The 14,455-nt window shown below is 48.5% G+C and overlaps 1 protein-coding gene across 1 annotated transcript; it reads left to right on the forward strand.

Annotated features, from left to right (window-relative positions):
- Positions 1-1,110: 1,110 nt before the first annotated feature.
- Positions 1,111-6,703, forward strand: RGS16 (regulator of G protein signaling 16). The gene is made up of 5 exons (XM_040263846.1): positions 1,111-1,259; positions 2,138-2,248; positions 3,014-3,078; positions 3,372-3,538; positions 4,818-6,703. The coding sequence occupies exons 1-5, from the start codon at positions 1,216-1,218 to the stop codon at positions 5,037-5,039; spliced, it is 609 nt and encodes a 202-aa protein (XP_040119780.1). The 5' UTR covers positions 1,111-1,215; the 3' UTR covers positions 5,040-6,703.
- Positions 6,704-14,455: the final 7,752 nt, after the last annotated feature.

Raw genomic sequence — 14,455 nt, forward strand, 5'->3', positions numbered from 1 at the left:
CTTGCCTAAGGTCTCCCATCAGTAAATGGAGGAGCCCAGATTTGAAACTGAAAAATCTAGATCTTACACTCAGGTGCAGCCTGTTTTGCATTGCATTGCAGGTGGATTCTTTACCACTGAGCCACCGGGGAAGCCCTCACGTGCAGCCTCTTAACAGCAATCCCAAAGGGAAGCATCAGGACATGGGGAAACTGGGGAGAGAGGCAGGGCATTTATTACCTGTATCTCAGAGATGAAGATGCTGAACTAGCTAACAACTGCTTAAAGGCAGGATCATTCATTAGTTACCGAAGTGTTGGGATTTGAAGAGGACCAGCAGAAAAAGTATGGCAAGTTCATATTTGAATTCCGGCAGAATACTCATTGTGTGACTTTGAGCAAATTATTCAACCTGAGTCTTAGTAACAAGCACATAGTAGATGCTCAATAAAGCCAGCACCCACCTCTCTGCCCTCCCCGCCCCGCCCCCCCCACACACTTTTTGTCTGCTCTTTCTAACTCGGATCTTGGGCAAGTCTTTTTAACGTTCTGACTCAAGTTTCTTCATCTATAAAATGAGGTGATGATGACGAAGGGCTTACTTGGTTGACCCGAGACCATCTGGGTAAGAACACAGTAAGTGGAAGTTATCAGTGTAACCATGATGCTGTGCTGTTGGGCTTGCACCGTGTGCTCGGGTCGTTAGGGCCGAACAGGCTCAGGCTTGAGCTGTGATCGACACCAGGTGTACCTCCCCTATCCACCACCCCCACGCAAATTCTCCTGGCATCGCTGAATTGGTTTCCTGCTTTTACTAGCGGCCGGCGGTTTTTTTTTTCCCTACTAAATTGGGTGCGCGCGTCTCATCTACGTGTGACTTCTCTGCCGCTTCTACCTCCCGACGCCGGCGGCCGCTCGGAGGAGGGGGCAGCCCCGTGAGCACCCCCGCGAGGCGAAGGTTGCACCCGGCGAGGGCGCATCCTGGGCCGGGCGCCCCGCCCCGTCGAGCTCCAGGCCCCGCCTCCGCCTTCGCCCGCGCTGAGTACCGCTCTCCGATTGGTCGGCGGCGCTCAGCCTCTCCGCCCCCTACAAGGGAATAAAAGCCGCTGGCTCCGCGAATCCCGTATAGTAAACCCAGACAGGCGCTGGCCGCCGTTTTTCTGTCTTCGCGTTCTGCCGTGCCCGCTGGAGCCCGCTACCATCGTCCCCAAGACGTGCTGCCCTGCATCCGTAGCCATGTGTCGGACCCTGGCCGCCTTCCCCACCTCCTGCCTGGAGAGGTAAGAGCAGCTTGTCCAGACGCCTGGGGGAAGAAGAACAAGTCCCACCAACCTTAGGGAGTGAAGCGGCGGGCTTGCAGACCGGTGTGGTCTGGAGAACAGTATGAAAGTGACTTCAGAGGCAGAGGTCAACTTGGTTCCACGTTCTCAAATGCCTCTCTTAGAGTCTCAGGGAAGGATGGGTGACGGGAACCGAGAAGGCAAAGCGAAGGGAATTACTGCCATTCCCTATCATTCCTCTGACAAGTGGTGGTTCTACTCAGGTGACCTACTGCAGGAAGACGGCGGTGGCGTCACCAGGCAAAACTGAGTCTTCCCCAGTTTCATAAAGCGCTTGGCTTTCATTCTAAGTTATAGATCTAAGGGCATGGCCTCCTCTGATCCTGGAAATACAGGGAACTGTTTTTCAGGCCCTCAGTGAGGGATGTCCCCACTTCCCAGGGAGCTACACACCCACCCCAATCTTTGCTGGAGCCGAAGGCTGGGAAGGAAAAAGTAAAGATGAAGGCAGAAATCAGCTTCCACACAGCTCCGAAAATGTTTGTGACAAGCCTAGAGAGTGCTGAATTGCCTTCTGCTAAATCAACAGGCACAAAAAGTGTGACTTAAGTGGGGAAAAAGCCCATGTTTGCTATATTGCAAACCCCCAAACTGAAAGACAACCAAGTCACGGCTCAGATATTGCTTTCATTGTTTCTGGGCTCATGATACTGATGAGAGAGGTGAAGCGTAAGCCCTGGGAACAGCTGTGGGTTCCCAGAAACCCTCAGGCTTGGAATTTGGGTGGCACAAACCTGTGCTCTTCTGGGACTTCACGGATCTCTCTGCCCTGGCTGAGCAAGGGGAGAATCCTCACGAACTCATGCTTTGCCTTCCAGAGCCAAAGAATTCAAGACACGGCTGGGGATCTTTCTTCATAAGTCAGAACTGGGCTCTGATACCGGGAGTGTTGGCAAGTTCGAGTGGGGCAGTAAACACAGCAAAGAGGGGTAAGTCCCGACGACCAGCCCGGAGCCCCTAGAGGGAAGGAGCCAGTAATGGAAGGGAGCCCTGAGAAGGAAAACACTAGGAGAAATTAGGACATACCATCGTGGACCTTGGTGACCTCTTCCTAGAGACTGTAATGGAACTTCTTGCTGGTCTGCGATGGCTGTCACTGGGTGGATGGCTCCCGCCTTCTAAGTCCACCAACAAATGAAGATACCCAGGGTTGGAATGTCTAGTTACTAGATTCTACCTTCTGGAGATGCCATTGCATGTGTGACGAGGGCAAGGGCAGGGCCCAAGGGCACTGGACTCTGCTGCTACTTGCATTTAGCGTACTGGGAAGCCCTGTTACATTGACCATCAACTGTGGCAGGTGCTGTGCTGGGCTCTGGGGTTGTGGGTAGGCATAATCTCTATTCAGGAGACCCTTATTTCCTTGAGAAAGTGTATAAAACAAACTGAGAGGGGAATCGGAGGAATTTAGGACAGCAAAAACACAGTCTTAGATATTTACTGAGGGCTGGAAGGTCCCTGCTCTGGTTTCTGGTTACCAGATTGTCCTCTAGAAAACACAACCATTTCCCTAAACCTCAGCAAAAAGTTGGGGAGTTTGAGGAGTCAGCTTTGGTAGTTTTACTGAGCAAGCCTCCGTGTGAATTATACAACTTGAGAGTTCTGGCTAGGATTTGTGCTGTGTATTAGTTTGTTGTTGTTGTTTTTTAAATTAAAATCTTGCCCCCCTCCCTTTTTTTTTTTTTTTTTTTTAGCAAAAACTTCTCAGAAGACGTGCTGGGATGGAAAGAGTCATTTGACTTGCTGCTGAGCAGTAAAAGTGAGTTGTGTCTGTTGTGTCTGTCTGTGAATGGCACACGGGTGGCACATGGGTACCCATGTGCTGCAGAGCCAGCCTGAGGATGCTGAGAACGTGGGCAAAATCATAGTAACAGTAATAATAATCCCCTAGTGTGTCAGCCTCTATCCAGAATACAAAGGCAGGTCCTTGTTTGAGAAAATTACATCCCCAAAATAGAGCCCTTAACTACAATTGCTGTCTTTTCTTCTTTTATTCCCGGCTGGCTGTCCCCGCTGTCTGACCTGTCTCTTCCTCTCTCCCTGCAACCCCAGATGGAGTGGCCGCCTTCCATGCCTTCCTGAAGACAGAGTTCAGTGAGGAGAACCTGGAGTTCTGGCTGGCCTGTGAGGAGTTCAAGATGCTCCGGTCTGCTACCAAGCTGGCATCCCGGGCTCACCGGATCTTTGAGGAGTTCATCTGCAGTGAAGCCCCCAAAGAGGTCAGAGCCATGACATGTTCCAGGGATCCTGCAGACCCTGCCTGCTCCTTCCCCACTGAGAACTGGGGATGATCAGGGGCCAGTAAGGGAAGGGCCAAGTTTAGAAGCAGAGTGGCCTTATCTGACACAGGAGGCTGGAGATCAAAAAAGCCAGGCTCCAGGCCACCGTTACTCTCAGATATCACTGGGACTGGAGGGGTTGGCAGGGGTTTTGGTTTCTATCCACACCTACCTTTGTAAACTAAGCCCTTTTTAGAGACTCAGAATACTTAACACAAGTGCGGAGACAGGTCATCGTAGGATAACTTGACTCAGTCACTCAGGTCTGTGGTTGGTGACCCTTTCAACCTTCCCTCTGGCCTCTACCATGTTTGATAAGGAATATGATGCCACCTCTTGGAGAGAAGGAAGTAATGGCTTGCCTTTGTATCTTATTTTGTATTTATTTTCTGAGCATTTTTATTTCTCCCATAAAGATATATTGGGCACCAGTTACATGCAAGGCACATTTATAGTCCTCAAGGATATGGCAGTGAACACAAAGCCTCTACCCTAGTGAGAGAAGATGACAGTAACCAATTAAATAATTATTGCCAGGGGGTGATCTGTGCTCTGATAAAAAGAAAGCAGACTATGAGAGGGAGTACCAGGGTACAGGGTCGGAAGATGTGACACAGGAAACAGAAAATACAAAGATCAGAGAGTGTCTTTGTGATCACAGGCCAGCAAGTGGGCCCATGTGGAGCGGGAAGTGAGAGAGTGGGAGGTGATGTCACACAGGTGGCAGGCGGCCAGGTGCTGGCCCAGGTAGCCTTGTGGGCTCAGCACCCATGTCCGCCTTTTCTTGGAGTAATGGGGAACAACAGAACTGCTAGCAAATTGACTTGTGTTTTGTAAGGCTGTCTGTGCTGCTAGGTGGAGAACAGACCCTGGGGTTCAGGGGAGGAGAGAGAGACCCAAAAGCAGGTGCTGGCAGTAGCCTAGGAGAGAGGTGGTGATGACTCGAACCTGGGTTGTCACAGAGGAACAGGTGCAAAGAGCGTGGAACTGTGCCCATTCTTAACATCTCCTGGGTTGCTCTGAGAGAGTGGAGAGTAGAAGGGAGGACAGGCCCAGAGCTGAAAAGCCCACTGACGGTCAACTCAGCAGAGCCCCAGTTCCTGGTTCAGAACCCAGTGCTCCTTCCACTGCCCCCCTGCCAGTCCTTCCAGGCCTGCCAGTCCCCTCACCCTGGCTCTGAGCCCCCGACTCAACCAAATGCTTGTCCTCCTTCCCACAGGTGAATATAGACCACGAGACCAGGGAACTGACCAGGACAAACCTGGGGGCCGCCACGGCTGCGTGCTTCGACGCGGCGCAGCGGAAGGTGCGAGCCCTGATGGAGAAGGACTCCTACCCGCGCTTCCTGAAGTCCCCCGCTTACCGAGACCTGGCCACCCAAGCCACGGCCGCCTCTGCCTCCCCATCCAGCGGCAGCCCAGCTGAACCCTCGCACACCTGAGCCTCAGGGCCTGGAAGGAGCCAGCCGGGCAGAGAGATTGAGTCACCCACCCCCGAGGTGCTGTCCCCTTGGGGGAGGCAGGTTCTGCAAAGCAAGAGAGGACAGCGAAGGAAAAAGCTGACCCGGTGACACCCTCACCTCCAGATCCTTGGGACTGAATTCCATGCGTGAGAGGGTCACCCCACTTCTAGGACCTGTGGACCAGGGCTGAAGATGAGGGTTGTGTGGGGCTTTTAAGGGGGGGAAGAATGATGGTGCAAGAGTCATCATTGGCTCTGGCCATTCTCAACAGGACAAGGGATATTTCCAGGGGGCTTTGCGAAATGCATGGATAAAGGGGAACTTGAAAATGAGGGAGAGAAAGACAACCAGCTTAGCCAGTTTTGCCTGTCGAACGGTTGGCCTGTTTTCCTAATTTCCAGACTGTCCTGGGCATGAAGGGATCCATGGATGGTGGAGTCTTCTCATCCTGTCCTCCTCACCTGCCTCTGGGCTACGGCAGGGTCGGGGGGTGCCTAGCTTGCACCTCTCAACACTTCTGTGTCCAGCCTGGCAGTCTTGTCAAGGCCAGAGAACCAATGTGATGCTTGCCCCGAATGAGATGTTTACCTCAAAAACTGGCTTTCAAGCCCCTCTCCAAATCAGTAGAGAGCCCCGAAAACAGGCCATCTTGCCCATGCGAAATGAACCTTGGTGCTCTTGGTGGGTTCTCGCAGGGGCCTCTGACTCCATGTGTGCCACCGGGTCCACCTGTGAGAGCCTCTTGCTGGGATGTGTCCCCTCTTAGCTCTGAGCTGCCTGGAGCAAGATGTGGGGCCTCTTGGTGAGCGGCTAGTCCAGCCCTTAGGCTGGGCAGGGTGGAACGAGGGAGAAAGGGCTCCTGGGAGACAAACCTCATGGCAGTTCCAGAAAGTCCTGTTTAAATCAAGCTAATATTTTATTTTTGTGAGGACGAGAACAGGGAAAAAGAGATTCCCCAGGATGGAAGGGGAACCTTGTGTTTCTTCCCTGTGGATTGTTGGGGTGTACTCACTGGGGTGTTGATGAGAAATGAGGCAGGGACCTCGATGAACTTGGACAGCCTGTAGAAGCTGGGAATGAAACTGGGGCGGAGAGAGGCTGCTGGGAAGAGCAGGACTAAGGGAAATCAGAACCTGCTTGTCACCCCAGGGCATCACCAAACACCCATTCCCTGGTGGGACTTCTGCCCTGGCTGGGCTGGGGAGGTGAATTAACCAGGCAGCCCCTCTTGCCCCCAGGGAATCCACACTGTTCTCTCTGCGCTAGGAGCTCCTCCAGGAGAAAAGTACTTAAGCTTAACATATTGTTGGTTTTGAGACAATGGTCATGGCACATTATTTTTTATTGCTGTTGTCATGTTGTTGCTATTGTTATTTATTGTTATTTGCGTGTCTGCCTCTCCTGGAGAATGCACAGGAGCTGGTAGCCTGGCTGTCTCCCTCTTTCCAGCAGATGCTACCTCTTGAAGTGCTGGGAACCTCTTGGCGCCCGCCAGGAACTCCTCGCCGTTTAAATATTTATTTATTGTTGACCACGGGAGCTGGTTTCCTAGGTGTGAATGATGTACTTATTCAATCCCCGTTTTCCTATTGCAGCATGTTATTTTATTGTGAAATAAAAATAAAACCCAAACGCGAGATCAATCCTGTCTGCAAGGGCCGTGTCGTCAGGGGAAGAGGGAAGGGAAGTGCTCAGGGTAGGGGGTGCCTTGTGAGAGAGGGGGTCTCCAAAAATGTCACAGGACACACGGGGAAGCTTGCTAGTGTATGGGCAGAGGTGCACGTCCAAGGCCCGAGTTTGCCTGGTGACTGGTTCTAACAGTGGCCTCCAGGATGGTAACTTCCTTCAGCTGGTGACGGCCCAGCTCATGTCAAGCTGTTGTGTCCTGTTGACGGTGAGCCTAGCCTGGGACCTGGGGCCCTTTGCAGCAAGGCTGCAATGCTTGTACCTGGATACATGTCTCCTCCAGCAACAAAATATAAAGGAACTGTGGGACTCAAAAGAACCCCGTGCATGCACAGCTGGGGCAAATTCTGTACCCGAAAGATACAAAGAGACCAAAAAACACAACTGCCACTTTTGAGCAGCCAGAGCAAAAATAGGGTACTGCGCAGACACCCTGCACAAAACACCAACTAAGGGGTGGACAGAACACCTAGGCTACCCCTTCTGCCTAAGCTGAACAACACTGAACAACACTCCACCCTCCCCTCACAAAGGAACCAGCTCCCCGCTCCTCTCCTCAGGGAGGGAGCAAGCAAGGGAACCTGTTTGCTCTCCCTCCCTGCTGCTGCAGCAGGGGCCCCGGTTGAGCCATGCCTGAATTTCTTGTCTGGCCTCCAGTCAATTTCTATTGATTGGGGAAGGCCAAGAACCCTGGCTGGTAACAGTTGGACCCGGCTCAGCTGTCATTGCAGAGCCCATCTCCTCTGTCCACCTGACCCAGCATGAGCTGTTCTCGGTTCTTGGAACAGCAAGGGGTGGCTTCCCCTGGCCAAGTAGCTGCACATTATCAGTTGCAGGGGTTGCGGGGGGGGCACTTCTGTGCCATTTTCACCTTTGCCCATTTCCAATTTGCATTAGTGTACTTTTGGGCTTCCCTCATAGCTCAGTTGGTAAAGAATCCACCCACAATGCGGGAGACCTGGGTTCGATTCCTGGGTTGGGAAAATCCCCTGGAGAAGGGAAAAGCTACCCACTCCAGTACTCTGGCCTGGAGAATTCTATGGACTGTATAGTCCATGGGTTCACAAAGAGTTGACATGACTGAATGACTTTCATTTCACTATGAATTCAAGGAATTAGCATTCCATCTCTGAGATGAACTTTGGGAAACCACTTGATGCTTGGAACTACTCCATTCCCAGGGAAGAGAATGAGCAGTTTGTGCTGGGTTAGAAAGAACTTGGCATTAGGCTTGCAAGGATCAAAACTGCTCTTCCTCTGCCAGTCACCTCCTGTTCTCCCCAAATTCTTCTCTAAGTTGAATTATCTGTTTATATACAAATCTAGGCCTTATATTGACTTTTATTTTCCCCTCATTGTTAGTCTTCAGAGAAAGCAATGGCACCCCACTCCAGTACTCTTGCCTGGAAAATCCCAGGGACGGGGGAGCCTGGTGGGCTGCTGTCTATGGGGTTGCACAGAATTGGACACAACTGAAGTGACTTGGCAACAGCAGCGTTGTTAGTCTGAGTAAAGTGACCAGACTTCAGGTACATTAAGTAGAAAAGCCCATGGAATCACATTTGAAGCCCAGATCTAAGGGGTAGTTGTGTGTGTGATGCCAGGAGGGATTCTGAAGTTAAAGGCCAGAAAGGAAGATGGGAACAAACACCAGGGCAGGCCCTGATCTCGTTTAGTCCAACGACAGCTCTGTGAGATAGGTGTGATAACCCTATGATACCGAGAGGGAAACTGAAGCTCCCAGGGGTGGGGTCTGGGGGAACATGCCCAGGGAAGCCGGTTTGAGAGAGGGGCAGAGATGAGATCTGAGTACAATTAAACCTAGGCGGGGTGGGTGGTGGGTGGGAAGTCCAGTCTGTGAGAGATGGTCAAGGGATATGATCCATGAGGGAAGAAAAAAGATGGTACCCAGAGAGTCAGGACCCTTGTCCCCATTACTTTCCTCCCACCTTTTTGTCTTTCTTTTCTTTTTAAACATGCATTTCTTGTATCTAGCGCATCCTGCATGCCTGCCAGAAGCCCAAAAATAGCTGTAACTGTAGGTGGCCTCAGTTAATGGTGGATGGGGATTCTGGGTAGGTTCAGACAAGGGCACAGATGTGTATTTTCTGATGCAGTATAGGCTTCCCAGGCGGCTCAGTGGTAAAGAACCTGCCTACCAATGCAGGGGACTCGGGTTGAGATCCTGGATTGGGAAGATCCCATGGAGGAGGAAACGGAAACCCACTCTAGTATTCTTGCTTGGGAAATCCCATGGACAGTGGAGATTTGTGGGCTACCATGCATGGGGTTGCCAAGAGTCAGACACGACTAAAATGACTGAGCATGCAGGTATGGGTGCCAGTAGGAAATGGTGGGTGTGGCCGGCGAATGGTAGAGGAATGAATGGGGGCAGATGGACTTCCAGGGACTGAGGTGGGTCCTGGCAGGCTCCTCATCCAGTAAGTCCATCCTCAAGGCTTGTCGCCGTCTCCTAGCCCTTCTTCACATACAGGATGGTCTTGAAGCCCATGTGCAGCCTCAAGGTGGTAGATACTCATTAGAGATAAAGAAGACTCTTGGCTGACCTTGGAGACCAATGGCTCTTGGTCTTTCAGGTGTCAGGCTCAGACCACACACAGGACCCCTATTGTATTGGTTCTCAGAGTGTTTCAGAGATTTCCTGAAAATCTTGCAGCCAGCAAGAAGTCTCCAGCATCTTTAAACTCACCCACTCAGTTCCTCCCCCCAGCACTTCAGGCTTTGGCTTAGCACCCAAAGCCCTTCTTGAGTGGGCCGCCCATCCTTCTCCGGCCTCTGCTCCCTCACCTGCCCGTTGAAAACAAATCGCTCACGGTTCCCGCACTCACCCTACTATTCAAGCCTCCTGACTTCTGCCTCCTGGCCCAGCTCCCTGCAGTGTCGCCTATTCTCATCACAGCTACCTACAGCCTCCTTCATCAGCCTAGGGAAGCAACTTTCAAAAGCTGGCCCAAGGCTCTTTCTGGGCCTGAGCCTTTGGGTCTGATCATGGATGCCTGTGCTTCACCTGTCCCCGCTGTGCCAGTCTTTAGCCATAAAGCAGTGATCAGGGCACTTCGTGCCTGCATTCAAGCCCTTCAGTGGCTCTCCTTTGACCCTGAGAGAGTCCAGCTCTCAGGATGACATATAAGGTTCACTCTGACCCAACACAAGACCCTCTTATGACTTCTCCCCTGCCCAGGTGGCCCTTACCCACCTGCTGTTTTTCTCTGCTTGGAATGTCTTTTTCCTTTTATTTGTTTTAAAAAATTAGAGCTTGGGAGCTGTGGAGGAGAATGCCCTCCTCAAAAATCCTCTTGAAAATCTAGCAAAACCATCACCTTCTTAAGTGAAGCTTCCCAGTCAGCCATTTCCGGGAATCTCTCTGACACTTCAATGATTCTAGGACAGCCTTGCCAACTAAAAAAAAAAAAAAAAGCTCATAACCTGAAATTTGAGACAGGAGGCAGAGGCAGCATCTCAGATAGCCCTTGAGAAAGTGCTCTGGAGGTGGGGGTGGGAGCGAGGGTGTGGTGGGGGGAAAGGGGAGGAGGGGAGGCGAGGAGGAGGGTGGGGAAGGGAGTCAGTTTATATACAAGTTTGTAACAGAGGAGGCAGATAGTCTGAACATCGAAGATTATTGTTAATTAAGGAAAATCAGCTATCTCAAGGAATTTAGGGCTCGTCTATGTATGGGAAGATGAAAGAGTCAGGGCTCACTGAGCTCATTCCTTTCATATGCATCTCAGCTGTCTGGGGCCTGTATCCTATTTTTTTTTTTTTTTTAATTTTGTTGCATCCTTAGGGATGCAACTGTAGGGAGTGGTGGGAGCTGACAGCTGCTGGATTGCAGGCACTGTTCTCCCTTCTGGGGGCCCTCGGGGCTCAGAAATTCACATTTGGAGGGCAGAATCTCAAACCGATGCCTGTGACATCCTTGTTTATAGATGTGGCAGGAGATATTCCTCTTCACACCCTCTTCTTACCTTGACTACTTCATGTAAGACATGTCACTGTCACTTACCTCTTCGCAGCTCTTTTTTTCACTAAACCACTCTCTTCAAGATTGGGAGCCATATTATTTGATACAATGGGACAGAACAGACCATGGCAGACTGCAACCCAGCCTGTAGAGTTGGAATGTTGGAGTGGAAACTGGTTCATTCATTGCATGACCTGGGGGAGTGATTAAACCTCTCCAAAGGCTTAGGTCTCTCATCTGTAAATGAGGATAATAAGAGTGTATGCACCCTTCATAGAGCATGGAATGAAAACGTGTTTGGCACAACATTGATGTCTCATGAATATTAAACTGTAATTATTATCTGATTCCAGGCACTCAGCATGGTAACTATTTATTGACTTTTGAAAAGAATGGAAGAGTCACAATTCAAAGCCAGGATTCCAAGTCTACTTTTTTAAGTATAGTACAGCTGTTTCCATACTGTATTTTATTTGCTATGAAGGGCATTCCAGAATTCCAGGAGAGGGAATCAAGTGTTGAGGCATTAATCCAGGTAGTATTCACTTAAAGCCAGGTTGGCTGATGCTATTTCCCAATCAGTCTTGTTTCCTGTGACTGGAGGCCTGGCCCATCCCTCACCAGGCCATTCCACACTCTCTGCTGCCTCCCTGTGGCTATGTCAAGTCAGGCTATACAAACTTTTTCCTTGGAATTGCCTGTTGTTCAGTCGCTAAGTCACGTCTGACTCTTTGCAACCTCATGGACTGTAGCACGCCAGGCTCCTCTGTCCTCCACTATCTCCTAGAGTTTCCTCAGTTTCATGACCACTGAGTCAGTGATGCTACCTAACCATTGTATCCTCTACCATTGCCTTCTTTTGTCTTCAATCTTTCCCAGCCTCAGGGTCTTTTCCAATGAGTTCATTCTTTGCTTCACATGGCCAAAATATTGGAGCTTCAGCATTAGCAATAGTCCTTCCAATGAATATTCAGGGTTGATTTCCTTTAGGATTGACTGGTTGGATCTCCTTGCAGTCCAAGGGACTCTCAAGAGCCTTCTCCAGCACCACAATTCGAAAGCATCAGTTCTTTGGCACTCAGCCTACTTTACGGTCCAACTCTCACATCCATAGGTGACTTACTGGAAAAACCATGGTTTCGACTACATGCGCCTTTGTCGCCAAAGTGATGTCTCTACTTTTTAATACACTGTCTAGGTTTGTCATAGCTTTTCTTCCAAGGAGCAAGCATTTTTAATTTCATGGCGGCAGTCACCATCCTCAGTGATTTTGGAGCCCAAGATAATAAAATCTGTCACTGCTTCCACTTTTTCTTCTTCCATTTGCTATGAAGTGATGGGACCAGATGCCAGGATCTTATAGTTATTGAATGTTGAGTTTCAAGCCAACTTTCTCACTCTCCTCTTTCACCCTCATCAAAAGACTCTCTTGTTCTTCTTCACTTCCTGCCATTAGAGTATCTGTGTATCTGAGGTTGTTGATGTTTCTCCCGGCAATCTTGATTCCAACTTGTGAATCACCCAGCCTGGCATTTTCCATTATGTGCTCTGCATATAAGTTAAATAAGCAGGGTGACAATATACAGCCTTGACATACTCCTTTTCTAATTTTGAGCCACTCTGATGTTTCATGACCATTTCTAACTGCTGCTTCTTGACCTGCATACAGGTTTCTCAGAAGACAGGTAAGGTGGTCTGTTATTCCCATTTCTTTAAGACTTTTCCACAGTTTCTTGTGATCCACACAGTCAAAGGCTTTAACACTGTCAAAAGGCAGAAGTAGATATTTTTCTGGAACTCTTTAGCTGTGTCCTTAATCTAATGAATATTGGCAGTTTGATCTCTGGTTCCTCAGCCTTTTCTAAACCCAGCTTGAACATATGGGAGTTCTTGATTCCTGCACTGCTGAAGCCTAGCTTGAAAGATTTTGAGCATAACCTTGCTAGAGTGTGAAATAATTGCAATTGTGTGGTAGTTTGAACACTCTTTGGTATTGCCCTTCTTTGGGACTGAACTTTTCCAGTCCTGTAGCCACTGCTGAGTGTTCCAAATTTTTGGCATATTGAGTGCAGCACTTTCACAGCATCATCTTTTAGGATTTGAAATAGCTCAGCTGGAACTCTGTCACCTCCACTATCTTTGTTTATAGTAATGCTTCTTAAGGCACAGTTAACATTATATTCCAGGATGTCTGGCTCTAGGTGAGTGACCACACCATTGTGGTTATCTGAAGAAATCTCTAGTCTTTCCAACACTATTGTTTTCCTCTATTTCTTTGCACTATTCATTTAAGAAGGCCTTCTTATTTCTCCTTGCTATTCTCTGGAACTCTCTATTCAGTTGGGTACATCTTTTCCTTTCTCCCTTGCTTTTTGCTTCTCTTATTTCCTCAGCTATTTGTAAGGCCTCCTCAGACAACCATTTGGCCTTCTTTCAGTTCTTTTCCTTTTGGGATAGTTTTGGTCACTGCCTCTTATACAATGTTACAAACCTCCATCCATAGTTCTTCAGACATTTTGTCTACCAGATCTAATTCTGTTTGTTACTTCCACTGTATAATCATAAGGGGTTTGGTTTAGGTCATACCTGAATGGTCTAGCAGTTTCCCCTACTTTCTTCAGTTTAAGCCTGAATTTTGCAATAAGGAGCTGATGATCTAAGCCACAGTCAGCTCCAGGTCTTGTTTTTGCTGACTGTATAGAGCTTCTCCATCTTTGTCTGCAATGAACATAATCAATCTGATTTTGGTATTGACCATCCGTTGACATCCATGTGTAGAGTCATCTCTCATGTTATTGGAAGAGGGTGTTTGCTATGACCAGTGTGTTCTCTTGGCAAAACTCTGTTACCCTTTTCCCTGCTTCATTTTGTACTCCACGGCCAAACTAGCTGGTTATTCTGGATATCTCTTGACTTCCTACTTTTGCATTTTGATCCTCTATGATGAAAAGGACATCTTTTTTTGATGTTAGCTCTAGAAGGTGCCAGGTCTTCATAAAACTGGTCAACTTCAGCTTCTTCAGCATCAGTGGTTGGGGCAAAAACTTGGATGACTGTGATATTGAATGGTTTGCCTTGAAAATGAATGAAAATCATTCTGTCATTTTTAAGACTGTGCCCAAGTACTGCATTCCGGACTCCTTTGTTGATGATGAGGACTACTCCATTTCTTCTGAGAAACTGCCTAATTTTGCTCTGATTTAAATTTGACTCTTTCCTTTGGAATTATATCCAAGAGATATAACCTTTAGTTTTGTTTATTAATGCAGTTTAATAATGATGTTTAATTGAATTGAAAATTATTAGCATAATTGTTAAGATAGCTCAGTAGGTACAGGGGTTACAGTAAGATTTCTTTAGTCAGCAGGGCTGACCTTTACTTAAAAAATTGAAGATCTTGGTGTGGATGAGGATAAAAAGGAACCCCTGTGCACAGTTCGTGAGACTGTAAATTGTAAATTTCTCAAGATAGAAAATAGTGTGGAGCCTCCTCAGAAAATTAAAAATGGAACTGTCATATGATCTATTAATTCCCCTTCTTTTCTTTATATTGTAGCTATATGGGATAATGGGTGTTAACTAAATCTATTGTGGTAATTACTTCATAGTATATGTGAATCAATACATCGTGCTATATAAGTTTAATTTCTAGAATGGTATATGTCAGCTGTTTTTCAATAAAACTAGAGGGAATTCCCTGGCAGTTAGGACTTGGTGCTTTCACTGC

Source organism: Oryx dammah, unplaced genomic scaffold (assembly GCF_014754425.2).
Source record: "Oryx dammah isolate SB20612 unplaced genomic scaffold, SCBI_Odam_1.1 HiC_scaffold_21, whole genome shotgun sequence".
Taxonomy (NCBI): domain Eukaryota; kingdom Metazoa; phylum Chordata; class Mammalia; order Artiodactyla; family Bovidae; genus Oryx; species Oryx dammah.